General features: G+C 38.2%; 1 protein-coding gene across 1 annotated transcript in view; it reads left to right on the top strand.

Annotated features, from left to right (window-relative positions):
• LOC311509868 (septin-7-like) overlaps positions 1 to 23647 on the top strand; it is a 50045-nt gene that overhangs the window by 13338 nt on the left and 13060 nt on the right. The window contains exons 3-7 of the mRNA XM_084575307.1: positions 4153 to 4270; positions 15549 to 15641; positions 15737 to 15833; positions 16006 to 16057; positions 16150 to 16278. Coding sequence (XP_084431433.1) covers positions 4153 to 4270; positions 15549 to 15641; positions 15737 to 15833; positions 16006 to 16057; positions 16150 to 16278 — 489 coding nt within the window. The remainder of the gene's footprint in view (positions 1 to 4152; positions 4271 to 15548; positions 15642 to 15736; positions 15834 to 16005; positions 16058 to 16149; positions 16279 to 23647) is intronic.

Raw genomic sequence — 23647 nt, forward strand, 5'->3', positions numbered from 1 at the left:
TAAAAGAGAGAAAATACTTCTAAAGATAGCCACTTGATGGCAATGTTGATCCATCCATACTGTGACAAATTATGTGATTTTGGGCTGGCTTTATCGTACAAGGATCAAAGTCGTCTCATTGTGATCGTAAGCACTTCCTGAACAATAATATATAACTTACCAGGTTATTACATTTTCGATAGTCATATTATAAAACTTAGGTGCTTTTCAGAGGAAAATGCAGATCAGAGTCTGGTTCTGGGGAAAGAAAGTTATTTACGACCGGCTTATCTGTGTTTCGCTCTCTTGGTCATTCTCGGAGAGGGGGGAGCAAAACCTGTTAAAATGGTATGTTTGCATGTGTCTCTGAAAGGAAAATTAGTACATCACAAGTTTAAAACATAGATGAACATAACATTAAGGTTTCTAGACTTTGTCCATACGAAGTCAATTAATTCATTCTTTGTAGTTCCTGACATCACTGATGTTCTTTCGATTCAGGACTAATTAGTCCAGAAACAAGAGTGGGAAATTCCACAAGAAGTGTAAATCTGTCTTTTTGGCTCAGATGACGTCCTCAGCATCAGGGAGGTCCGATAGCATGGGTCTGTCCAGCATCTGGACATGGCACATTTATGGCTATGGTGTCAAAGGTTGATCTGTTCGAAGAGTTCTTCTGCAACACAACTTCGTAAAGTTAAATTCCAGAGAGGGGGAGAATTGAGAGGACACTGGTTCCCCTACATAAAGAAATTAATTATTTGTGTTTTTGCTTACCACTCCGACCGGTCCTACGAGAAACTAGTGCTTGCAAAAGGTTGCTAGGAATTTTTTGAATGTGCACAAACTGATATTGGAGTATTACATGCGTTATTTCGGCTGCAGTCTGAGCGGAAACAGGGCTTTGCGAATTCGCGACACTAGGCGTGAAGGGGTTAAACAGATTTGCAGCTGTATGTACGATCTTGATCCTGGCAGTTCATCACTGGTCTCGGTCTCCCATTCACTGATGATAAAGTCGTGGTTGCTGGTGAGCTCAGTCTATCTTAACTGGCTCATCAAAGCTCTCTTGCCCCAGTAGAGACAGGATCCAGTTAGCAAAGAAGCCTATAAGGTCTCTCCCCCCACGGCCTTCTTAACGCAGATGTTGTTGCGTCGGCTGTAGTTTTCCAACCGGTCAGCTATCTCCATCAAGAACTTGTTGTCTTTGCTTAACTTGAGAACACAAGAGTTTAGCTGCCCCAGTTGGTCCTCCGCTGTCCCGTTCCGTTCCTCTGCTTCAGCCACTCAGGAGTTCAGTTCATCAAGCATAGGTTTCCAAGCATTGCTTTTCTTTTGTGGAATGAGAGCGCTTTTTCTGTTTGATTGTTCCGGTGCCATCTTATAGGCCTCCTGGCCCTAGACATTTAATAGATGTTACATGCGGCTGTGCTTCCTGCCTGCTCGTGGTCACTCCTTCCTTGGCCTGCGGTGTCTGGCTCTGTCTTGCTCACCCTCTTTGCCTGGCGCACACCGCGACAACGCCAGGGGCCAGGTTGTGTTTTAGCAACCTTTTTTGTGGTTTATTTCTTTTCCTATGAAGTGTTAGAACTTTTTAGGCTTTATTATTTTAGTTTGGGTTGTAGGTGGCCGGTAGTCCTGTTTTCGGGTTTTGTTCATTTTATTTAGGTTTAGTTTCTTTAAGTAGTTTACTTACTTAGTGGAAGGTAGTTGGGGTCCTACGGCCCTGTCTTTTGTTCTTTTTGGCCAGCACCTACAGTTCTTTTTAGTTCTTTGAGTTGGGTTTGTTTGGTTTTTCTTCCCTGCTCTTGCTTTCATTTTAAATAAAACACTTGAACTGTGTCTCGTGCACCTTTCTTTAAAAAAAAAAAAATAAATAAATAAAAAATCGTAACACTAGAATACAAACACAGTATTTTGTCTGCTGTGTGGTGCTGCCTGGTTTGCTAATATGTACTCACAGTTCCTCAGAGCTTTTGATAGTGACTTGTTTTAAGCGTTGAAGACGACTGAGTTCTCCTATGTCCTTGTGTTTACTACATATGGCATTACATACTATTTAATTTGCTATTTATGTTGACTAAATAGAAAAGTAAATAGCCATATGTTATTCATCTTATTTACATGATGGTATATTATTTTTTCCATTGACATGAGATATGGACTGGGCATTGGATATATTTATAACATGGCAATATTTACTCTTTTCTGTTTAGTTAGTTTCAACCAACATTTAGCAGTAAGCAGGGGCGATTATAGGATCAGAGCTTTAGGGGTGCAAAACAAACTTAAAGATATGAAGGTCAATGTCCTCGTCAAATATTATTATTGTTCTGATTTTTTCATTTTTTTTTTTTCATCATAGCATAGACAAACTTTAAAAACAAAAAAACAACAAAAAAAAAGTTTGTTCAACTCTTATTTTTAGGGGTGCTCGGACAAAGTTCAATTCAATTCAATTTTATTATATAGCGTCAATAACAATACAAATTGTCTCAAAACGCTTTACAAAACCCAGCCTGAAACCCCCAGAGCAAGCCTGAAGGCGACGGTGGCAAGGAAAAACTCCCTTTAACAGGAAGAAACCTTGAGCAGAACCCAGCTCATATGGAGGGACCCATCTGACTAAAGCCGGCCAAGTACAGACAGAAGAAAGAGAGAAGAGAACAGCAAGATAAACATACATCTGTCATAGATACACATATCTGACTAAAGCGTACATGAGGAATCTTATGATACAAACTGATGATGTTACATGGCAGTTTGAAAATGTAAGAAGAATCATAGGCAGGTTGAAAAATTGTTCATTCAGGTAGGAGTGGATAACTGCAGGATTCCATGAAGACTGGGCAGGCTGATGAGACCACGACAACAGATGTAGTATAGAGCTCCACTGGAAATACACAACTCCAGGCCATAGACACGCCTATGGCAGTGAGTCTGTAGTTGTTGTTAGTGATATGCTATGTGTTAAATACAAAGGTCATGATGATGTGAATATGCGTACTCTATGAGCCAGCTGTCATTGTTTGTGTATGCCACAGTGTAACTATGTTAGGATCACAGTGCAAAAATCCTTAATAAAATGAAGAATAACTATCATAACCGCTCTGTGCTATCCTGCTAAAACTTCCTGGGCAGATGCTGACATGGTGGGTTATTTCTGCTGTCCCTACAAAAGTGCTGTATAGGCCTGTCACAATAGCAAATTTTGCTGGACGACATATTGTCCCACAATTTATTGCCGATAAACGATATTATTGTCAACATTATTTTGAGACCATTTTTTCACTAATATAATGATAATAAGGAATAATAATGCAAGTACACCCTTTCAAAAGCAATACACTTTTGTTTCTCAAGAGTACATTGTAGTTGGAATGTCAAGAACTTTTAAATATCTTAAATAAATAAAAGAAACACAAAAACTACTGTTTGTCAAATGCTTGTAGCATTTCTTGACATGCTGGCTTTTCAACTGTATTAAAAGGCTGCATTTCTATTGCAATGTAGCGAACTACACTCTCTGTGAGCGCACAACATTTTGCGTTGTTTCGTTTATATTTACTTTGACGGCCCTGACTCCCTCCACTGAGACAAAGAGACTGGATGACTGACAGGAGCGTTCACTCCATTCATTCCCCTATGTAACCAATGCGCCCAGGTGCTCAGACCGATGCACAGAGTGAACCCTCTTGTCATCCAGCCTATTTGGTAGAGAGAGGCAAGGAAAAAAAACACACATGCACATGGCAATATATCGAGACCGGGAAAATTATCGAGTTCGTTTTCATTTATCGTGCCATTAATTGATTTATTGCTTATTGTGACAGGCCTAGTGCCATAACTCAATAATTGTGTAATGTCATCTGCCATTTACCCAGTTCAGACACTGGCAAGAATAGCCATCCTTTCTCACTACTGCAAGGTCATTTTCTTAGACATCATGAACATCAAACTAGTGTCACAGAGTTCTACATTTGGTTTAGCTTAATGTATTCCCAATCTTCTCTAAGGAAGAGCTGACCAAGAACATTGTCATTGAATGTTAATCCAAAACTATTGCTTTTAATCTGACCGCAACATAGGACGACAATCAAATGGACTCGGTACCTTTTGACTCTGCTTATCAATTTGACTTGCATGTAAAGCTGTGTCTTTATCTCTCTGCAGACTGAAGCCCCTGGACATTGAGTTCATGAAACGGTTGCATGAGAAAGTCAATGTCATCCCACTGATCGCCAAAGCAGACACTCTCACCCCAGAGGAATGCCAACAGTTCAAGAAGCAGGTCAGTGTTTTCCACAGCTGCTGCATAGGACAGCAAAAATAAATAAATAAATAAAATAATCATGGTTGTTGTCGCGGTTTCAACGACGAGCATCACAAAGCAAAATCTAATAAACACTTTGGTGTTACATCTGTTTGTACAGTAATTAAATTCAATTTTATTTATATAGCGTCAATAACAATACAAATCGTCTCAAGACGCTTTACAAAAACCCGGCCTGAAACCCCCAGAGCAAGCCTGAAGGCAACGGTGGCAAGGAAAAACTCCCTTTTAACAGGAAGAAACCTCGAGCAGAACCCAGCTCATATGGAGGGACCCATCTGCCTAAGGCCAGCCGGGTACAGACAGAAGAAAGAGAGAAGAGAACAGCAAGATAAACATACATCTGTCATAGATACACATATCTGACTAAAGTGTACATGTGGAATCTTATGATACAAACTGATGATGTTACATGACAGTTTGAAAATGTAAGAGGAATCATAGGCAGGTTGGAGAATTGTTCATTCAGGTAGGAGTGGATAACTGCAGGATTCCATGAAGACTGGGCAGGCTGATGAGACCACGACAACAGATGTAGTATAGAGCTCCACAGGAAACACACCACTCCAGGCCAGAGATACTCACAAGAAGAGGGGGGAAGGGGGGGGAAGGGGGGGGAAGGGGGGTGGGACACACACAGCAGTAAACATTCTACATAGTAATAGCACAGAATTGTATGACTAGTAGTATATAGGAAATTAGAGGGCAAGAAAGTGGAGGATGCGAGAGAGAAGAAAGAAGGAGGACATGTGTTTGGTGCATCGTCCCCCAGCAGCCTAGGCCTATAGCAGCATAACTAAGGGATGGTTTAGTCCAGCCCTAACTATAAGCCTGATCAAAAAGGAAAGTCTTAAGCCTGACCTTAAAAATAGAGAGAGTGTCTGCCTCCCGAACCCAAACTGGGAGCTGGTTCCACAGGAGAGGAGCCTGATAGCTGAAAGCTCTACCTCCCATTCTACTTTTTGAAATTCTAGGAACCACAAGTAGGCCTGCACTTTCAGACCGAAGTGATCTGCTGGGATGATATGGTACAATAAGGTCTTTAAGATACGATGGAGCTAGGCCTTTAAGGGCCTTGTATGTAAGGAGGAGGATTTTAAATTCTATTCTAGACTTTAAAGGGAGCCAGTGAAGAGAAGCTAAAACTGGAGTAATATGATCTCTCTTGCTAATTCCTGTCAATGCTCTTGCTGCGGCATTTTGAATCAACTGGAGGCTTTTTAAAGAGCTATTTGGACAGCCAGACAGTAATGAATTACAATAATCCAGTCTGGACGACACAAATGCATGAACTAGTTTTTCAGCATCACTCTGAGACAGGATGTTCCTAATTTTGACGATATTACGCAGGTGAAAGAAGGCAGTCCTGGTCACTTGCTTTATGTGACATTTAAAGGACATATCCTCATCAAATATAACACCAAGGTTTTTTACAGTAGTACTGGAGGCCAAGGTAATGCCATCCAAAGACACCATGTGATTAGATAATGAATCTCTGAGATGCTTAGGACCGAATACAATAACTTCTGTTTTGTCTGAGTTTAAGAGTAGGAAATTACAGGTCATCCAAGCCTTTATGTCTTTAAGGCATGCTTGGAGTTTAACCAACTGATTAGTTTCATCTGGTTTCATAGATAAATATAGCTGGGTGTCGTCTGCATAGCAATGAAAGTTTATGCCATGTTTTCTAATAATCTTGCCTAATGGCAACATGTATAACTTGAAGAGTATTGGTCCTAGCACAGAACCCTGAGGAACTCCATAACTTACTTTTATATAAGTAGAGGAATCATTATTGACATGAACAAACTGGAATCTGTCAGATAGATAGGATTCAAACCAGTGTAATGCAGTTCCATTAATCTTGACCTCACTTTCAAGTCTCTGTAGTAAAATATTATGATCAATAGTGTCAAATGCAGCACTAAGATCTAGCAGAACAAGTATAGAGACAAGTCCACTGTCTGAAGCCATGAGGAGATCATTGGTAACTTTAACCAAAGCTGTTTCTGTACTATGATGAACTCTAAAACCTGACTGAAACTCTTCAAACAGACCATTCTTGTTTAAGTGGTCACACAACTGATTAGCAACAACTTTTTCTAGAATTTTGGAAATAAAAGGAAGGTTGGAGATTGGTCTATAGTTGGCTAAAACATCTGGATCTAAAGTGGCTTTCTTGAGTAAGGGCTTAATTACAGCAATCTTAAAAGACTGAGGCACATATCCTGTTAATAAAGATAAATTTATCTGGTTCAATATGGAGGTGTTAATTAATGGAAAAACTTCTTTGAGCAATTTAGTTGGGATTGGATCTAGAAGACAGGTTGATGGTTTAGATGCTGTAATTGTTGAAGAGAGCTCAAGAAGATCTACTGGGGAGAAGGATTCCAGATATTGATAAGGTCTTACAAAAGTTTCTAATGTCGCTGTACTTGCATCTTTAACAGCTGTTGGAAGGATGCCTTGAATATTTTCTCTAATGCCAACAATTTTATTAGTAAAGAAGCTCATGAAGTCATTACTACTGAGGGCTAAAGGAATAGATGGCTCAACAGAGCTGTGGCTCTTTGTCAGCCTGGCTACAGTGCTGAAAAGAAATCTGGGGTTGTTCTTGTTTTCTTCTATTAATGATGAATAATATGCTGTTCTAATACTACTGAGAGCTTTTTTATAAGTTGTTAAACTATCTTTCCAGGCTATGCGAGCTTCTTCAGAATTAGTGGAATGCCAAATTCTTTCTAGCTTTCGGACTGCCTGTTTTAAACAGCGCAACTGTGAATTATACCAGGGAGCTAGCCTCCTCCGATTCATGACCTTCTTTTTCAGAGGAGCAACTAAGTTTAGAGTTGAACTAAGCGATGCTGCAGTGCCATCGACAAAATAATCTATTAGTGCAGGGGTTAAATTGTGGTTGCTGTCGTCCACAACATTGGTACATGGCACTGAGGTAAATAAAGAAGGAATTAATTCTTTATATCTAGTTACAGCATTGTCAGACAAACATCTACTGTAATGAAATGTCTTTTCAGTTCATGTGTAATCCATTATTGCAAATTCAAAGGTTATGAGGAAATGATCAGACAAAAGAGGGTTATGAGTAAATACTGTTAAACCTTCAGTTTCTATGCCATATGTTAGGACAAGATCTAAGGTGTGATTAAAACTGTGAGTTGATCCATTTACATTCTGAGAAAAGCCAATTGAATCTAATAATGATGTAAATGAGGAGCTAAGGCTGTCACTGACAACATCAACATGGATGTTAAAGTCACCTACTATAATGACTATCTGTTCTAAGAACTAAATCACATAAAAACTCAGAGAATTCAGCTAAAAACTCAGAATAAGGAGGGCGATACACCACAACAAAAAGAATTGGTTTTTGCGTTTTCCGGTCTGGATGCGGAAGACTAAGAGTAAGGCTTTCAATGAATTAAAGCTCTCCTTAGGTCTAGGATTAATAGATAAATCAGAGTGGAAGATTGCTGCCACTCCTCCTCCTCTACCTGTGCTTCTAGGAATATGATAATTACTATGACTGGGTGGAGTAGACTCATTTAAACTAACATATTCATCATCCTGTAGCCATGTTTCAGTCAAACTAAATAGATCAATCTGATGATCAGTTATCAGATCATTCACTAAAAGAGATTTAGATGAGAGAGATCTGACATTTAAAAGACCACATTTAATTTTCCTATTCTTCTGTTCTACCAATGAACTTGTACTGATTTGTATCAGGTTCCTATGAGAAACTCCTCTGTTGTTATTTTTTGGTTTAAATAATCTGGGAGCAGACAGAACATCTATAGAGCTGATAGAGTTTAGGGTGTGAGACAGTCCTAGAGAAGCGGCAGAGAAGTGTCGACTACAACTCTGCCTCCTGGTCTGAACTCTGGGTTGTCATGGTTTCGGGGGGGTTAATAAAATCGGCCATATTCCTAGAGATGAGAGCAGCACCCGCTAAAGTTGGGTGGATGCCATTTCGCCTAATCAGACCAGGCTTTCCCCAGAAAGTGTGCCAATTGTCAATGAAGGCCACGTTGTTTACTGGACACCACCTAGATAACCAGCGGTGGAATGACGACGTGCGACTAAACATGTCATCATTGGTCAGGTTGGGCAGGGGACCAGAGAAAACTACGGAGTCCGACATAGTTTTAGCAAACTTACACACCGATTCCACATTAAGTTTTGTGACCTCCGACTGACGTAACCGGGTGTCATTACTGCCGACGTGAATAACAATTTTACTGTATTTAACCTTAGCCTTAGCCAGCAGTTTGAGGTAAGATTTAGTGTTGCCCGCTCTGGCCCCTGGAATGCATCTAACTATGGTCGCTGGTTTCTCTATCTTCACGTTCCGCAAAATAGAGTCGCCAATCACCAGAGTTGGTTTCTCAGCGGGTGTGTCGCTGAGTGGGGAAAATCGATTGGAGACGTGAAGGGTTTGGTGGTGATCCACGGGCCTTGTGGGACTATGCTTCCTTCGAACCGTCACCCATCCGCCCTGGTTTCCCGGCTGCTCGGGAGCTGTCGGGGGACAGCTAACTGGAGCTATGCTAACAGGAGCTACTCTTGGTCGGTCCGCACCGGCTACAGGGCCCTGGCTAGCTGCTGGTTGTTTTTCAATGGTGCGGAACCGTAGCCTGGCTCCCTACGGAAGCCGAGAACGGCCATGCATTCATACATTTTATTTCCTCCGTTTTCCCGTGATAACGAGTTAATTTCTTCCGTTTTCCCGTGATAACGAGTTAATTTCCTCCGTTTTCCCGAGATAACGGGATAATTTTCTCGAGATCTCGTGATAACGAAACTTGTTTTCCCGAGATAACGATATAATTAATTCGAGATCTCGAGATAACGAAACTTGTTTTCCCGTGATAACGACATAATTAATTCGTGATCTCGAGAAAACAAAACGATATTGTAGTAGGCTTCTTAGATTACGCTCACTAATGTGTCTGTAATAGCAAGTGTCAGGCCTTGATTGAAAAGATATGTGACTCGGTTATCAATATGCTCCTGCTCCTCTGACATTGCTACACTGAATGATGTTTCCTGCAATGATTTAATATAGCCTACTACAATATCGTTTTGTTTTCTCGAGATCACGAATTAATTATGTCGTTATCACGGGAAAACAAGTTTCGTTATCTCGAGATCTCGAATTAATTATATCGTTATCTCGGGAAAACAAGTTTCGTTATCATGAGATCTCGAGAAAATTATCCCGTTATCTCGGGAAAACGGAGGAAATTAACTCGTTATCACGGGAAAACGGAGGAAATTAACTCGTTATCACGGGAAAACGAAGTAAATAAAATGTATGAATGCATGGCCGTTCTCGGCTTCCGTAGGGCTCCGCCTGCCTACGTACCTCCGCTCATTTGCATTCCCTACAGTACTCCGTCTGGAATAGCTTGATCCGCTAACGTTTACTCCGGCCAACTGGTTGGCGAACCAATCAGCGAACAGAGGGCGGGTCTGAGAGCGATTACGTTTCAGTTGCGCGCCGAGTTTGAAATGTTTACACGAACGGAGACGGATATACTCGAAGCCATTCGCTCCGTTGTGGATATGCTTCCTGGCATTACAGCACTTTTATTCCAATTTCGCGTCCTTAATTGCAATGGGAGATGGTAGAGTAGCGATTTGTTTACTTGTTGCATTCTTGAAAGCGGAAGTACGAGGCAGCAGAGCCTGAAGGCTCCGGCGCATAACATACGTCATTACCAAACGTTAGTGATTGGTTAAAGGAACTCCGATGATTTTAAACCTCAAACTGTGCCCTCCCACCAGGAAATAAACGTTTTTTTTTTGTTTTGTTTTGTTTTTTGTTTTTTTTGTTTTTTTTCCCCCAAAGCTTTATTTCAATTTACAATACGTCGTACATTTCAATTTAAATGAGATTTACATCAGTTTCCAAATAACTCATTTGAGGAATAAAAACATTTGCTTGCATTTAAAACATTTCAAGCATACAACCTATTAAACAGGTAAAATAAAATAAATAAAAATAATAATTACAGGGGTTGACTTTTTAACATATAGTGCTTCAAGCGTGTTTAAGATCATAGGACTGTAAACTCAAAAAGCAAGAGACTTAGACATTGTTTCATACAACTCATTTATAGACTGGTTTTCCTCTGATAACACCTTTAGGGATGTTATATAGTTTTTTATTTCATTCTTGAAACAGTTTATGGTGGGCTTATTGTTATTCCATTTATTCTTGTGTATATGATACTTTCCCATAATGAAAATAATGTTCACCATTTTGGATACTTTTTTTGACAGACCATCCATATAGATCATCACTTGAAATTTGTTAAACAAAGAATCGTTAATCTCAATATTTAGCCATCGATAAACATTTTTCCAAAACATCGTTGTGACTGAACAAGAGAAAAAAAGGTGTTCAATTGTTTCGTGTTCTGTCATACAGAAAACACACGGATTAACTTCAAAACTGAACCTTTTCCTTAAAGTTTCAGCAGCAGGATAAATGTTATTTATTAATTTGAACTGAATTTCTTTTACCTTGGGTAAAATTGGCCATTTAAGATAGCTACAATACGTTTTCATTAATGTAACTTTATTATCTGTTATCTTTATTTTCGTTGACTTTTTGATATCATGGAATAACTTTTCTTTAAACACACTTCCAAGTATTTTGTTGTTGCATTTTCTTTCACCAAATTTCAATTCACCAATTTTTAAATCAGGTAGTTTAACAGACACATTTGAATTTGTGAGGATATTTTTAATCATGTATTTTAAGGGAAGTGGAATAGCTCTACTGATTTGATTAAATTCTCTATAAGAGCATTTTAAATTAAACTTTTCTACAAATGAATTAAAGTGCAACAAATTGCCATTTTCATCCATCAAGTCAGTAACATATAGAACCTTTTTGTCATACCATTCTTGTTTAAATAAAGTCTTTCTGTTAATTAATATGGTTCTATTATTCCACAAGGTGGAACTATGCGGTGTGAAGTTGTGTGTGAATATCATTTTCCAGTAGAGCAGTATTTGTTTATGGAAGTCGGACAATTTGATTGGTAGTTTAGTTATTTCAAAATCACACCTTAACAAAAATTCTATTCCTCCAACATTTTGGAAAAGATATTTTGGTATGTGGAACCATATGGAATTCAGTTGTGTCAAAAAAGCTTTTATCCAATTCAATTTTAATACACCTATCATAGATTCGAAATCAGCAGCTTTCAACCCACCATGTTTATAGTCTTTAACCATCACAGATTTTTTAAGGTAGTGTGTCTTATTTTTCCATATGAAATTGAAAATGATTGAATTTACCTTTTTAATCATTTGGGGGGGGGAAATAAAGAGATTGGCAAGGATATACTAATTTTGATAAACCTTCTGCTTTTGTTAATAAGATTCTGCCAAGAATAGAGAGATCTCTCCTAAGGCAATGGTTGAGGGATTTTTCCATACTTTCTATTTTCCCTACAATGTTTAGTTGTTCTCTCTTATTTCTATCTTTAGACATTATTAAACCTAAGTATTTTAATTCAGTTTTGACCGGAATGGATCCAATATTTGTCTCAGGACATGGATGAAGAGATAATATTTCACATTTTTTCAAGTTCAGACATAATCCTGAAGCTTTGGAAAAGACTGATATTATATCTAAGGCTTTTTCAATTAAAGATTTATCTTTTAGAAAGATTACTGTGTCATCTGCAAATTGACTTATTCGATATTCAAAATCGAAAATGGTGATTCCTTTAATTTGAGGGTGATTTACAATTAGATATGCTAGCATTTGTGTACATAAAATAAATTATTTTGGCGAAACAGGACAACCTTGTCTAATACCACGTGAAATCTTAATTTTTGGTGTCATTCCAGGGTTTAGGGAGATGTAACTGTAAATATCATTATAAAACATTTTTATGATCTTGCAGAATCCTTCTCCAAATCCGAGTTTTTTGAGCACCGTAAACATAAAATCATGTTCCACAGTGTCGAATGCTTTGAAAAAATCTATGAATAACACAAGACTATCTGCTTGAATGAATGATTGGTAGTCAATCATATCTAGAATCAGTCGAATATGGTTGTGAATATATCTTCCCTTTATAAAAGCTGATTGATACTCTTCTATAAGTTTTCCAATTACATGCTTCAAGCGATTTGCATAAACTAAAGCAAGAAGTTTATAATCATTGCATAGTAAAGTTATTGGTCTCCAGTTGTCTAGCATCGACAATTCTTTTTGGGGTTTTGGTAATAAGGTTATCAAACCTGTTTTCATAGTAGGGGACAAACTTTCTCTCTTAATACATTCCAAAAAAGCGTTGTATAGTAACTTTTTGATATCCGCCCAAAAATATTTTAGGAATTCAGATGTTAAACCATCTATCCCTGGTGATTTACCGTTTTTCATTTGCTTTAATGCATTTTCAATTTCTATTACAGTTAGTTCTTCTTCTAGTATATGTTTGTCCTCTACATCCAGTTTTTTTATGTCTTCATCGATTTTTTTCAAATAAAAAGTCGCAATCTGGTTTATTAAATTTTGATTTATATAAGTTACAATAAAAGAGACAAATTTCATCTTGGACTAAATCCTGATCTTCAATTATAATATCATTTGTCATAAGTTTACTTATTTTTTTCTTAGTTTGTCTTTGTTTTTCAAGTCCAAAAAAATAAGTTGAACTTTTTTCACCCTTTTCGATCCATCTAGCTCTTGATCGAATTTAAGCTCCATTTGCCTTTGTTGTGTACATGTCATCTAATTGGGATTGCAATGACTTTAATTCAGTAATGTTGTCTAAGGATAATTGTGAATTACTTGTTAATGAATTGATTTTGTCAATTAGGTCTTTTTGCTTTTGTTTCCTTATACGTGACAGTTTCTTACCTGTGTCAACTGCTATTTGTTTGGTCTTAAACTTAAACCATTCCCATTTACTGATATCACTCGTGTCTAACTTTTCAACCTCCAATATAAGTGACTTCACCTGATCACAAAATTCAACATTTTGTAGGAAATCATTGTTAAACTTCCAAATATTTGGAGAGTTTAGTTGTTGCTTGGATGTTAATAAGTGTAAACTAATTATGCAGTGGTCTGTGAGCGGAGAGGCTGATATCTTACAATCTGAAATATCATTACATAGCTCACATGAAATCAGCCAGTAATCTAGTCTTGAACATTGACCATTTCCTGCAGAGTTATACCATGTATACTGAACTGCTGTTGGATTTGATGTTCTCCAATAATCAATTATATGTGCTGTTGTACATAACGACAGTATAGTGTCGCTGTATACAGGTTGAGAATTTCTATGAGGTAGTCGGTCTAGCCATGAATCTGGGGCTATATTATGGTCTCCTCCCAATATCACTTTATCTGAATTATATGTTGTTTTCCATTCGTTTATAAATTGGCTTAATTTTGCATAAAAGTTCACATTAATTGCTTGGTTATTAAAGCCATAAACACATATTAAAATATAACGTTTGTCATTTGTCTCCACTACCACCATTAACCAGTGACCTTCAGTATCTTTTTTATGATCAATTATGTTACCTGGAAATCTATTGAATAATATCATGACTCCTGCTGAGTGTGATGTTCCATGTGCAAAGAAGGCGTAGTCCCCCCAATGAATTTTCCAAAATTTTTCATCAGTCATAACAGAATGAGTCTCCTGTAAAAAAAAAAACACATTGCGATTTTTGATCCTTACAAAATAAAAAAATGGCTTTACGCTTTGTAATGTTTTTCAAACCCCTAACATTCAATGACATGAAAGAAATTATGGTTGTTTCTAAATACGCTTAACTTCGTTTTTTTTTCTATGCAGGAATGAACGTTATCCTTAATAACATGTCGAAATATAGAAAAACAACAACTTTGAACTTTAAATCCTTTAACCCCTTTTAGCAGTTAAATCATTTAAAGGAAATAAACGTTTGCCAATGGAGCTAGGCCAGACTCTCTGCGAAGTCAGAGAGTCTGGTATCCAGGCTAGCGGAACCGTGCTTCCAATTCGGAAAGCCTCGCCTCCAGTGCTACGAATAAACTACATTTGTTACACATACCATTACCACTAAAGGAGGCAGAGGAGTAACTAAACATGTGGCACGAGATGCAGGAGAGAGAAGAGGAAGCAGAGGGAGAAGCCATGGTTAAATCGCTAACGTTAGCAGACAAAGTTGATTAGAAGAGAGAGTGTGTGTGGTTCAAAAAGTAGCTATAGAGGACAGGTGGTTGAAGATACGTAAGAATTCCCCGCAATAAACAGAACGTTTTTTTTGGAATTTGAGCGACGCTAACACTCTGTAAACAGCAATACCACACGGTGCAGAAGCAGGAAATGACGCAATACGCTTACTCACGTGACGCTAGGACGTAAATAAGACCGGTACTGAGCTACATGTGCATCTTATGGAACATAGTTTTTGGAATTTCATAAAACTACAAAGTGTGCTTTTGTGTGATGTTTTGGGCTTTGTTACAAACATTTGCTATGCTTACATGGACCCTCATATTCTTCTAATAATCCGACTAAAAATGTTCATGTAGTAAAGTATTAGCTCATTGTAACCACTTGATCTGCTGGTTTCTTTGTGGTTAGAACAAATCCATACTTTCTGAGCATGTTTGCCACAGGGGGTAAACATCAAATGACGAGTTTTCAGGATGGACAGAAACATGGAGGTCGAAAAACAACCAGTTGTTCAAATAAGTTTTTAAAAACATGAACGAAGCTGGAATCTATGTGGACAGCAACGCTGAAATGTGGAGGCATCTTGGTCCTCTTCTTCTTTTATTGTTTTCAGTGAAGACAACATTCTTCTTCTGTTCCACAGCAGCAGAACCACTTTGTCAAAGAAGATCTGTTCTGATTGATGTTTTGGGGCATGTAAATGCATATATACACATATATTTTTATCAGTTTATTTACTGTCCATATTAACAGTTGAGTGTAAACATAGCCAGTGTTAACACGTATTAACCAGCCACGTTAAGTTTATATTGTGTTTGAATTATTTTAAATGTTAGTCTTAACTTTGCTGATTAAAAGCAAAAAATATTAAAGTGATCAAGCTGTGATAACCATATCAACCACCATATAAACACTAAATAGCATGAAACTGTTTGTTTGCGCTATTTTCTCTGGCTCACTTTGAGCCCAAAGTTATACCCGTTTTGTCCCTTAATGAGCGTCTCTTTTTTTGTCAGATCATGCAGGAAATCCAAGAGCACAAAATTAAGATTTACGAGTTTCCTGAGATGGACGACGAAGAGGAGAATCAACTAGTGAAGAAGATCAAGGTATGTCACCACCACTTATAGTATAAGTACAGTGTTACAAACCCACATTCACACACTTGTATTATTTACAGTGAATATATTGTTCTTTTTCCCAGGACAAGTTGCCGCTGGCTGTAGTAGGAAGCAACACCATCATTGAGGTGAACAGCAAGAGGGTCAGAGGGAGGCAATACCCCTGGGGTGTTGCAGAAGGTATTAATGTTTACTTAGTTAAAATCTTTTTAGAAAAGGGAGACAATCTGTATCATCTTTAATAAAAAGTAAGTAGAGATGGTGTATATTAATCTGACGTGAAAAAAAAGTGCTTGTGTAAAATTCCTTTGTGTTTACAATTGGCTGACTAATGTATTATTTTCATCTTTAGTTGAAAACAGTGACCACTGTGATTTTACCATCCTCAGAGACATGCTCATCAGGTACTGAAAAATGTAAAGATAACAGGAAAGCAGTACACAAAGAAGCAGAGAGAGCTTTTTAAAGTTTGTATTCTTCATTTTCCATCCTCCAGAACTCACATGCAGGATCTGAAGGACGTGACAAACAACGTCCATTACGAAAACTACCGTAGCAGAAAGCTTGCCGCTGTTACCTACAACGGAGTGGACCACAATAGGGCTAAAGGACAACTGTCTACCAAGTAAGTCCAGCACAAAGTTCACAAGGACCTCTTAATTTATGATTACCTGCCTCAGATTCAGAGGTTGCGCTAGACTTTTTTGTTGTCGGTCATTTTGACTGACAAGGTCATAAAAATTCCGTCATAATCTATTTTTACCCGTCACTTTAATTTTTAATTTTTTAAAATGATAATAAAGACATATTCAATAGCATTTCCTTTTCATTAAAGTTTCATTAACTTTAAGTACTTTTTCAGAACAGTATTTACTTTAAATGATAACCAAAAAAAAAAATCTTTCGGCTGCCGACACGTCTTGTCCGTACTCAGAATGGGACTGCTAGCGTAAACAGCTCTTGAACGGTAGCGTAGGGTTGAAGTGCTTCGGTGGTATGCAAATTCCATTTTGGTAGCCGTTAGCTGCATAGACATAGACATATATACATATATATTGTATATGGTCTATGGCAGCAGTTCCTAACTTTTTTTGGCCGCGCACCCCCTCCAACCGTGCTGACGCACCCCCAATCCCCCACACTTAAATTTTTTTTTTTTTAAACGCAACACAGCTTTTTTATAGCCATATTAGAGGCCACATGTTTAATCATGCTCAAGTTACCAGAACACATGTATAATAAAATAATCACGATCACAACAACGCACTCTCGCGTTTGAATTAAACTGAAACACTGTAACATTTTCAATATAATGAAACAAAGTTACGCACAAGCTTCCACTTTTAAGAGCAAAGGGGATGGATGACAGGCTCAGGCTCAGAGGCAGAAGGAATGAAATATGAGGAAATATGGATAACATTTTCAGCCGCATTAAACAAAAATTGCAGCAATGACCGTGGAGCTAACACAACCCCGTCATCATAACACAGCGGTTATGGAAATAAAATTAGAACGCCAGTAATTTGAATTAAATTGTAATAAAGTTACACACAAACCACAACATAAATAACAAAGAGGATAGGCTCAGGAACAGATAAAAAAAATTATCCATCTGACGATTTTCAAGTGCAGCGCAGCTGGCTTAGTTAGTTGCGCATATACGGTGCGTAGAAGAAGATAACTTCTTCTCCGCCATTGCATTTTGCATGTCGCCCACCCCCTAGAGGCAGTTCACGCACCTCCAGGGGTGGGCGCACCACACTTTGGGAATCCCTGGTCTGTGGTTAGCCGAGCTCTGACGTGTGCATCAGTGTAATCGGTGTACCAGGAAATCGTGCACCAACAAAAGTTCCGCGATGTTTGGAACGCAAACTTCGATGAGAGACAAGATCCAATCAATAAGGTCACTCACCACCAAGTGGTCAGGGGTGTGAATTGCAGTCTGTCAAAATGACGGACGGCCTACAGATTTTTCCGTCATATTTAAAAAAAAAAAAAAAAAAAAAAACGGTCAATGACGGAAAATATTTGGTTAACGCGCCCCCTGCTCAGATTATTAAATCAAATCAAAGTTTGGAAATGGAGTTTAAGTGAGTATTTGCTTCTGTTTTTAGACTCAGATTTGATAAAAATGGATGACAAATAATAGAAAGTTTAGACACCTATTTAGAAACTACTCCAACCACAACATGGTTCAGCTGAATGAATAGGTGCTACTACTTTGCATAAAACACTGCTACTAATTGGTTAACTGAACTCTAGCCCTACAGCTAAATAGAGGCGTCACACTGTTGACGCTAACACACAGCTGAACATTTGCCCATGTATGTGAAACCCATATCACAAAGTCAACATTTTTCCAGGCTTTTCTTTTTCTTCCATTTGCAGTGAAAAAGTAGTCACAGAGTACGAGAGTAGATTTGTTTTAGTGCATGACCTCACCATTGCATGGTGTGTGCGGGTGCGTGTGCGTGCGCTTGTTTTTTAGACTTGACACAGTTCAAGCAAAGTAAGTTTGTTGTTTTTTCCACTTATTTTAGACCTTTGTGTTCTTCCCCTTTTTTCTGCCTCTGTTTTGGGTGTCTTCTCTCTGTGACATTCTTGTGAAAATAGTTTACCTGCCACAATTGAGATGTTTTCATTTTTTCCCAAAAAGTCTTTCCATTTGTGTGTTCACTGCTGCCTCCACCTGCTGCTGCTCCTAGCCATGCTTCAATTAACAGTAAAGACCTGACCATGCTGATGTCTAGATAGTGTTGCTTTCGTCAACGAAAACTATGACTAAATATTGTCGTCAACGAACCTTTATCACGTGACTAAAACGAGACGAGACGTAACGTTAATGCTGGTCATGCGACGATGACTATAATTAAATGTATAATGCAATATTGTTGTGAATAAAAACGAGACTGAATGTGGTTTACAAAATAAAAACTATGCTAAAATGTCTCTCCATTTTCGTTGACCAAAACGAGACGAGACGAAATGTTACAACGTTATTTTGTCTTGTTTAGTCGCGTTATTACTATTATTATTTTGTAGTTTATCTGTTTCCTGTGTAGAGCCCGTTTCTCTCGTAGGCGACGTCACTTCCTCAAGCTCCACTTGCGGCATTATTTAGAAGATGCAGCTGCTCCAGTGAGTCTGCGACTCTGCGTGAGTACTGAGTAGCGTGACAGAGAAAGGGAACGATGGCCGACCAGCCGGGGGTCTTTGGTAGAAGAAGACATTTGGAAGACATTTGGAAAAACTTTAAATACATCGAAGTGGAAAATAAAACCGAATGTCTTGTGGTGAAAGATAGGGAGAAGTGCGGCAAATAGCAAATAAATAGTGCGGCAAATAGTAAATAAATAGTAAAATAAATATGTTGTAAATTCAAATCAGCGTCTTCCGTGTCTGGAATGGATGTATTCTTGAGTCTGTAAGGTAACAATAATATAATAAGAACCTTGTTTGAAATAGGTTTGGCTAAAAGAAAATTTTGGTTTTGTCTATACTACAAGGTACTTATACTATATTGACTGGGTTAAACTGAATTGCATTACTAAAAAGAGACTAAAATACAATTTTCATTGACTAAAACTAGACTAAATGTCATCAGTTTTCGTTGACTAAAACTAGACGAAAATGTCATCAGTTTTCGTCGACTAAAACTAGACGAAAATAGTCATGGATAATTCTGACTAAAATAAGACTAAAATGCTCAGACTGTTAGTTGACTGAAACTTGACTAGACTAAAAAGAGCATGAACATGACTAAAACTAATAAAAACTAAAATGACAGCTTGACACAAAGACTAGACTAAAACTAAAATTAAAACAGGCCGCCAAAAACAACACTATGTCTAGAGCGGCTACCAAAGCTATGAGAAACAGGACATGTATGCAAGAGAAAAATATGTTTACCAGTTTAGATACAAATTGCTAATTAATGTTAAGTGCAGCATCATCAAGCTTTTCCAAAATGTAAATTTTTCCGAAATAATTTCCTTGTCCACATCTCTCCAACAAGAACAGAAAAACTTTCCCTCCTACACACCACCTACTGCTTCTCTCTTTTTTCCTTTTATTTTAGTTAAAGTAACTCAACATTTGGTAGCTCCAACTCCAACATGCGGTGCACGATTCCAGTTGCAATTGTTTGAGAGAAACCCAACACACCTGAAATAATTAAAATAAATTAAACGCAAATACGTACGATAAAACTAATAAATAATAAATAGAAAGAGAGATTAATCTGGTGCCAAGGATGGCAAGGAATTAAAGTAGTTTAAGAAAGGTGTCCATTTTTGAAAAAAATGTATTCCTTTCTTTGTTAAATTTAGCTTCTCTAATTTAAGAAAGAACATGACATCCGTGATGTTAGGATATATTTCGGATAGTCTGGATTTGCTAAAATGGGCTCTGTGCAACACCTTGAACTGTATAAGATGCAATCTGGCACAAGGAATAGATGAGCATATAGTGTACAAAGCTTTATCCCACTGAGTATCCCACTGAGTAATTATCAAGAGCCATAAGTTTGTTATAAATCTTAGATATTAACAATTTCTGGTGGAGATCTAAAGTCAGAAAGTCATCCCACGGTTGGTTGAAAGGGCGGGAGAAGCGGCACAATATCTAACTTGAAAGTATAAAAATAGATGAGATGTGGGTAAATTACCCACCCAAGCCTTAATGCCTCAATCTTGCCATAATATAAATAAAAACATAATTGTTTTTGTCTTTTTTTTTCCGTCAGTATATGCATTGGGGTTGGGTGGTTGTGTGTTGGTAAAATCAATAAATGTGAATAAATTTGTTTCAAAGAAAAAGGAGGTGTTGGTAAGAGATGGGGGGAATAAATGATTATCCACATCAAGGTGAATGCCGACAGGAACTTAAAATGGCAACTGAACTGATAGAAAGTCTTTAGTGTGGAAAGCACCATAGAATTATTTGTAAAATTAGAAAAATTGACAGGCAATGAGACACATGACTGAGTCTCTAGCCCACTCCATAATGGTTGTGAAGATTGAAGCCAGTCTGTGCTGACCAATAGCACAGCAGAAAATTTCGTAAAGCAAGGCCACCGTCAGATGTAAAACTTTGCAATAAAGACTTCCCTAATCTAGGGTCCCTACCCGCCCACAATAAGGAAGTCATAATTTGGCCTCAGCTTTTGAAAAAGTTTTTGGACAAAAATAGAAATCTCGGCAAGACATTCATTTTCACAACATTGATTCTACCTATCAATTAGGGGTGGGAATCTCTTGGCACCTCACGATTCGATTCGATTCCGATTCAGAGGTCAACGATTCGATTCTAAACCGATTATCGATTAATCGATTTTCGATTAATCGATTTTTATTTATTTATTTATTTTTTTTTAATGTACATTTCCATGCGTGACTTTAAATTTTGTGATATATATATATATATATACACACACACACACACACACATATTTTAGTTTGGTCAGATTCTTAAATATGAGTTTGCTACTCAGAATTTGCAAATCATTTCCTACTATTGTGTTGATCATTAGAGAAAGAAAAACAGATGAATTACCTTCTCTAATTTTTTTTAGAATTTACCTTACAAACGGTGAAAGTCTTGTCGATCTTTCCTCCATCCTCAAAAACTCCAAAATGCTGCCATACGTCAGCTTTTAAAGAAGCCGGTGCAAGTCTTATGACTGTGTCTCAAATGGCGTACTTTCGTCAGTACACTTCGATATCATGCACTATGAGCACTATGCACTTACGTCCGTAGTGCGTAATTTTCAAAAAGGTAGTATCAGAGCCCGTCTACGGAGAGCCTTCCCACTCTCTATTAAGTCCCATTGTAACGAATTTTGGTTGCAGTTCCACCAGATTTCCACTGGGGGCGATCGCCATGAGTGCAACATGAATGGGACTCTATGGAGCTAAACGGCTAAATGTGTCTCTTTCACCCGATTGCCGTTGAGAAATCTCAGATTTGATTGTAGGTTTTGCAAGTTCAACATGGGTTATAGGTCAAAAGTTGAATGAACGAGAACTTATGTCCTTTCGTTTTCTTACAGGTTGAGTTGTTGTTGCCCATAACACGCTAGCATTGTGCTAATGAACGCTGATTGGTCAGTGAAGGACTGATTACGACCAGATCCCGCTTGACGGCATCGTGGCATCCGAAGCGGGACCAGAATGTAAAGGCGGACTTTTTCGCCCAATTTTTTTTTTTTTCGGCCCGGTCTTTTAAAACAACGAAACAGAAACTCTTCTAGCACGATTATTTACCCGTGTCAGCTGTGTTGTCCATGCCTCGAGAGAAAAGAAAGTGCAGAGCGCGAAAGCACCGAAGCAGTGACTGAAGGATTGCCGTAAAGCAGTATCTGGTCGTACGATGTGTATGACGTCATTGACATTTTAAAATACTTTTTAAAGCAAAATAAGTGACTCTAAAAAATCTAACACCCAGCAGTGTGTAATTTCTTTGCATCTCCTTTCAAATTCAATATTCAAATTACTGCACAAAAAATTATATCCTGAGAAAAGTGGATTTTGAGGGGTACTGCTCCATAGACCGCCATTCATTCTGCACTCGTCCTGAGAGCGCCCTCATATGGAATCAGAGTGGAACTGCAACAGTTCAGAACCCGGAAGTTCAGTGAGAGTGGAACTTCTCCCCATATTAGACGTTCTCTGGTAGTATCGTCTCAAATCGGGTGCTACGCCTATACTTACCGGAAATGACGAATGACTAACGCCGTATTTTGATTTTGACCGCGAGCGTATATCGAGCAGCAATTTAATAGTACTACGTGTAAAACAGCAATATAGATCATTTTCATTAAATGTCATATTATAACTTACATCTGTATGGACCTGTAAAACTGCTCCACCACCGCTTCCAAATCACTGCCGCCGATATCAGCCGCCACTATCGCAAGTTTGAATTGGGTTGATAGTCCCTCCCCTTCCGCTTCGTAGTCAAGATGGCTACCGTTTAGGGTGGAAAGTGTGCAGCGTTCCACACTCAGCTTTTTGACCGTTATGAGTATACCATCCGGGTACTTGCAGTGCACTTCGTCTCGTTGGAATTTTCAGTGTGAACGCCCTCACGTACTCAAATTAGGTGGGTCTACCGCTCGCTGTTGCAGCCATTTTATCGCCGCATGTAAACAACTCGCACGTGTGTGCGCATGCGCGTATAGCAGAGAATCAGCAGGCCAGAGAGGAGAGTTTTCTGTTGAGCTCCGCAGCAGGCGCACAGAATATTGCAGCGGGCGAACTAATTAAAATTTTTAATTTTAAAATTCCGATTATGAACTTATTTGAATCGAGACAGAATCGTTCAGGATAGAATCGAAATAAATCGGAGAATCGATTTTTTTTCCCACCCCTACTATCAATGAAAGTGGAAGAGAATTCCTCCCTAACTTAATATCTAAACCCTGAGGGGCTGAACCTGAAAGGAATATCGGACTGCTTAAGTGTTAAGGATAAAGAATTTATAGGGAAACATTCACTTTTAAGGAGATTAACTTTATAGCCTGAGAAAGAGCCAAATCTCTTCAGTGTAGATAAAATTGACAGAATACTAGTTAGCGGGTCTGATACAAATAAAAGAAGGTTGTCAGTAGGGATGGGCGATATGGACTAAAAAAATTATCCCGATAATTTCTGGTATTTATCACGGTAACGATAAAAATGACGATAAATAAACACCAACTCAGCCTAATCTTTTTGACTATAATGCATCTGCAAGTTTTATCTGAGTTGTTGTTTTTTTACCGGACTCTTTGGATGAAGTCAACGGTGCTTCTGCATCCTTGCGCATTTTCTGGCATTCTTCATATTCTGGTTTGTGCTTGTGTTTGAGGTGGCGGAACAAATTAGTGGTGTTACTGTCCTTTTTATGCACTATTTGTTTGCAAACCTTGCATTTTGTTATTTGCTGCTCCGCATCAGACTTTTTAAAACCAAACCAGTTCCACATAATGGAGGTGGAGCCTCGTTTAGGAACGA

The sequence above is a fragment of the Chelon labrosus genome (genome assembly GCF_963514085.1).
Source record: "Chelon labrosus genome assembly, contig: SCAFFOLD_63, whole genome shotgun sequence".
Taxonomy (NCBI): domain Eukaryota; kingdom Metazoa; phylum Chordata; class Actinopteri; order Mugiliformes; family Mugilidae; genus Chelon; species Chelon labrosus.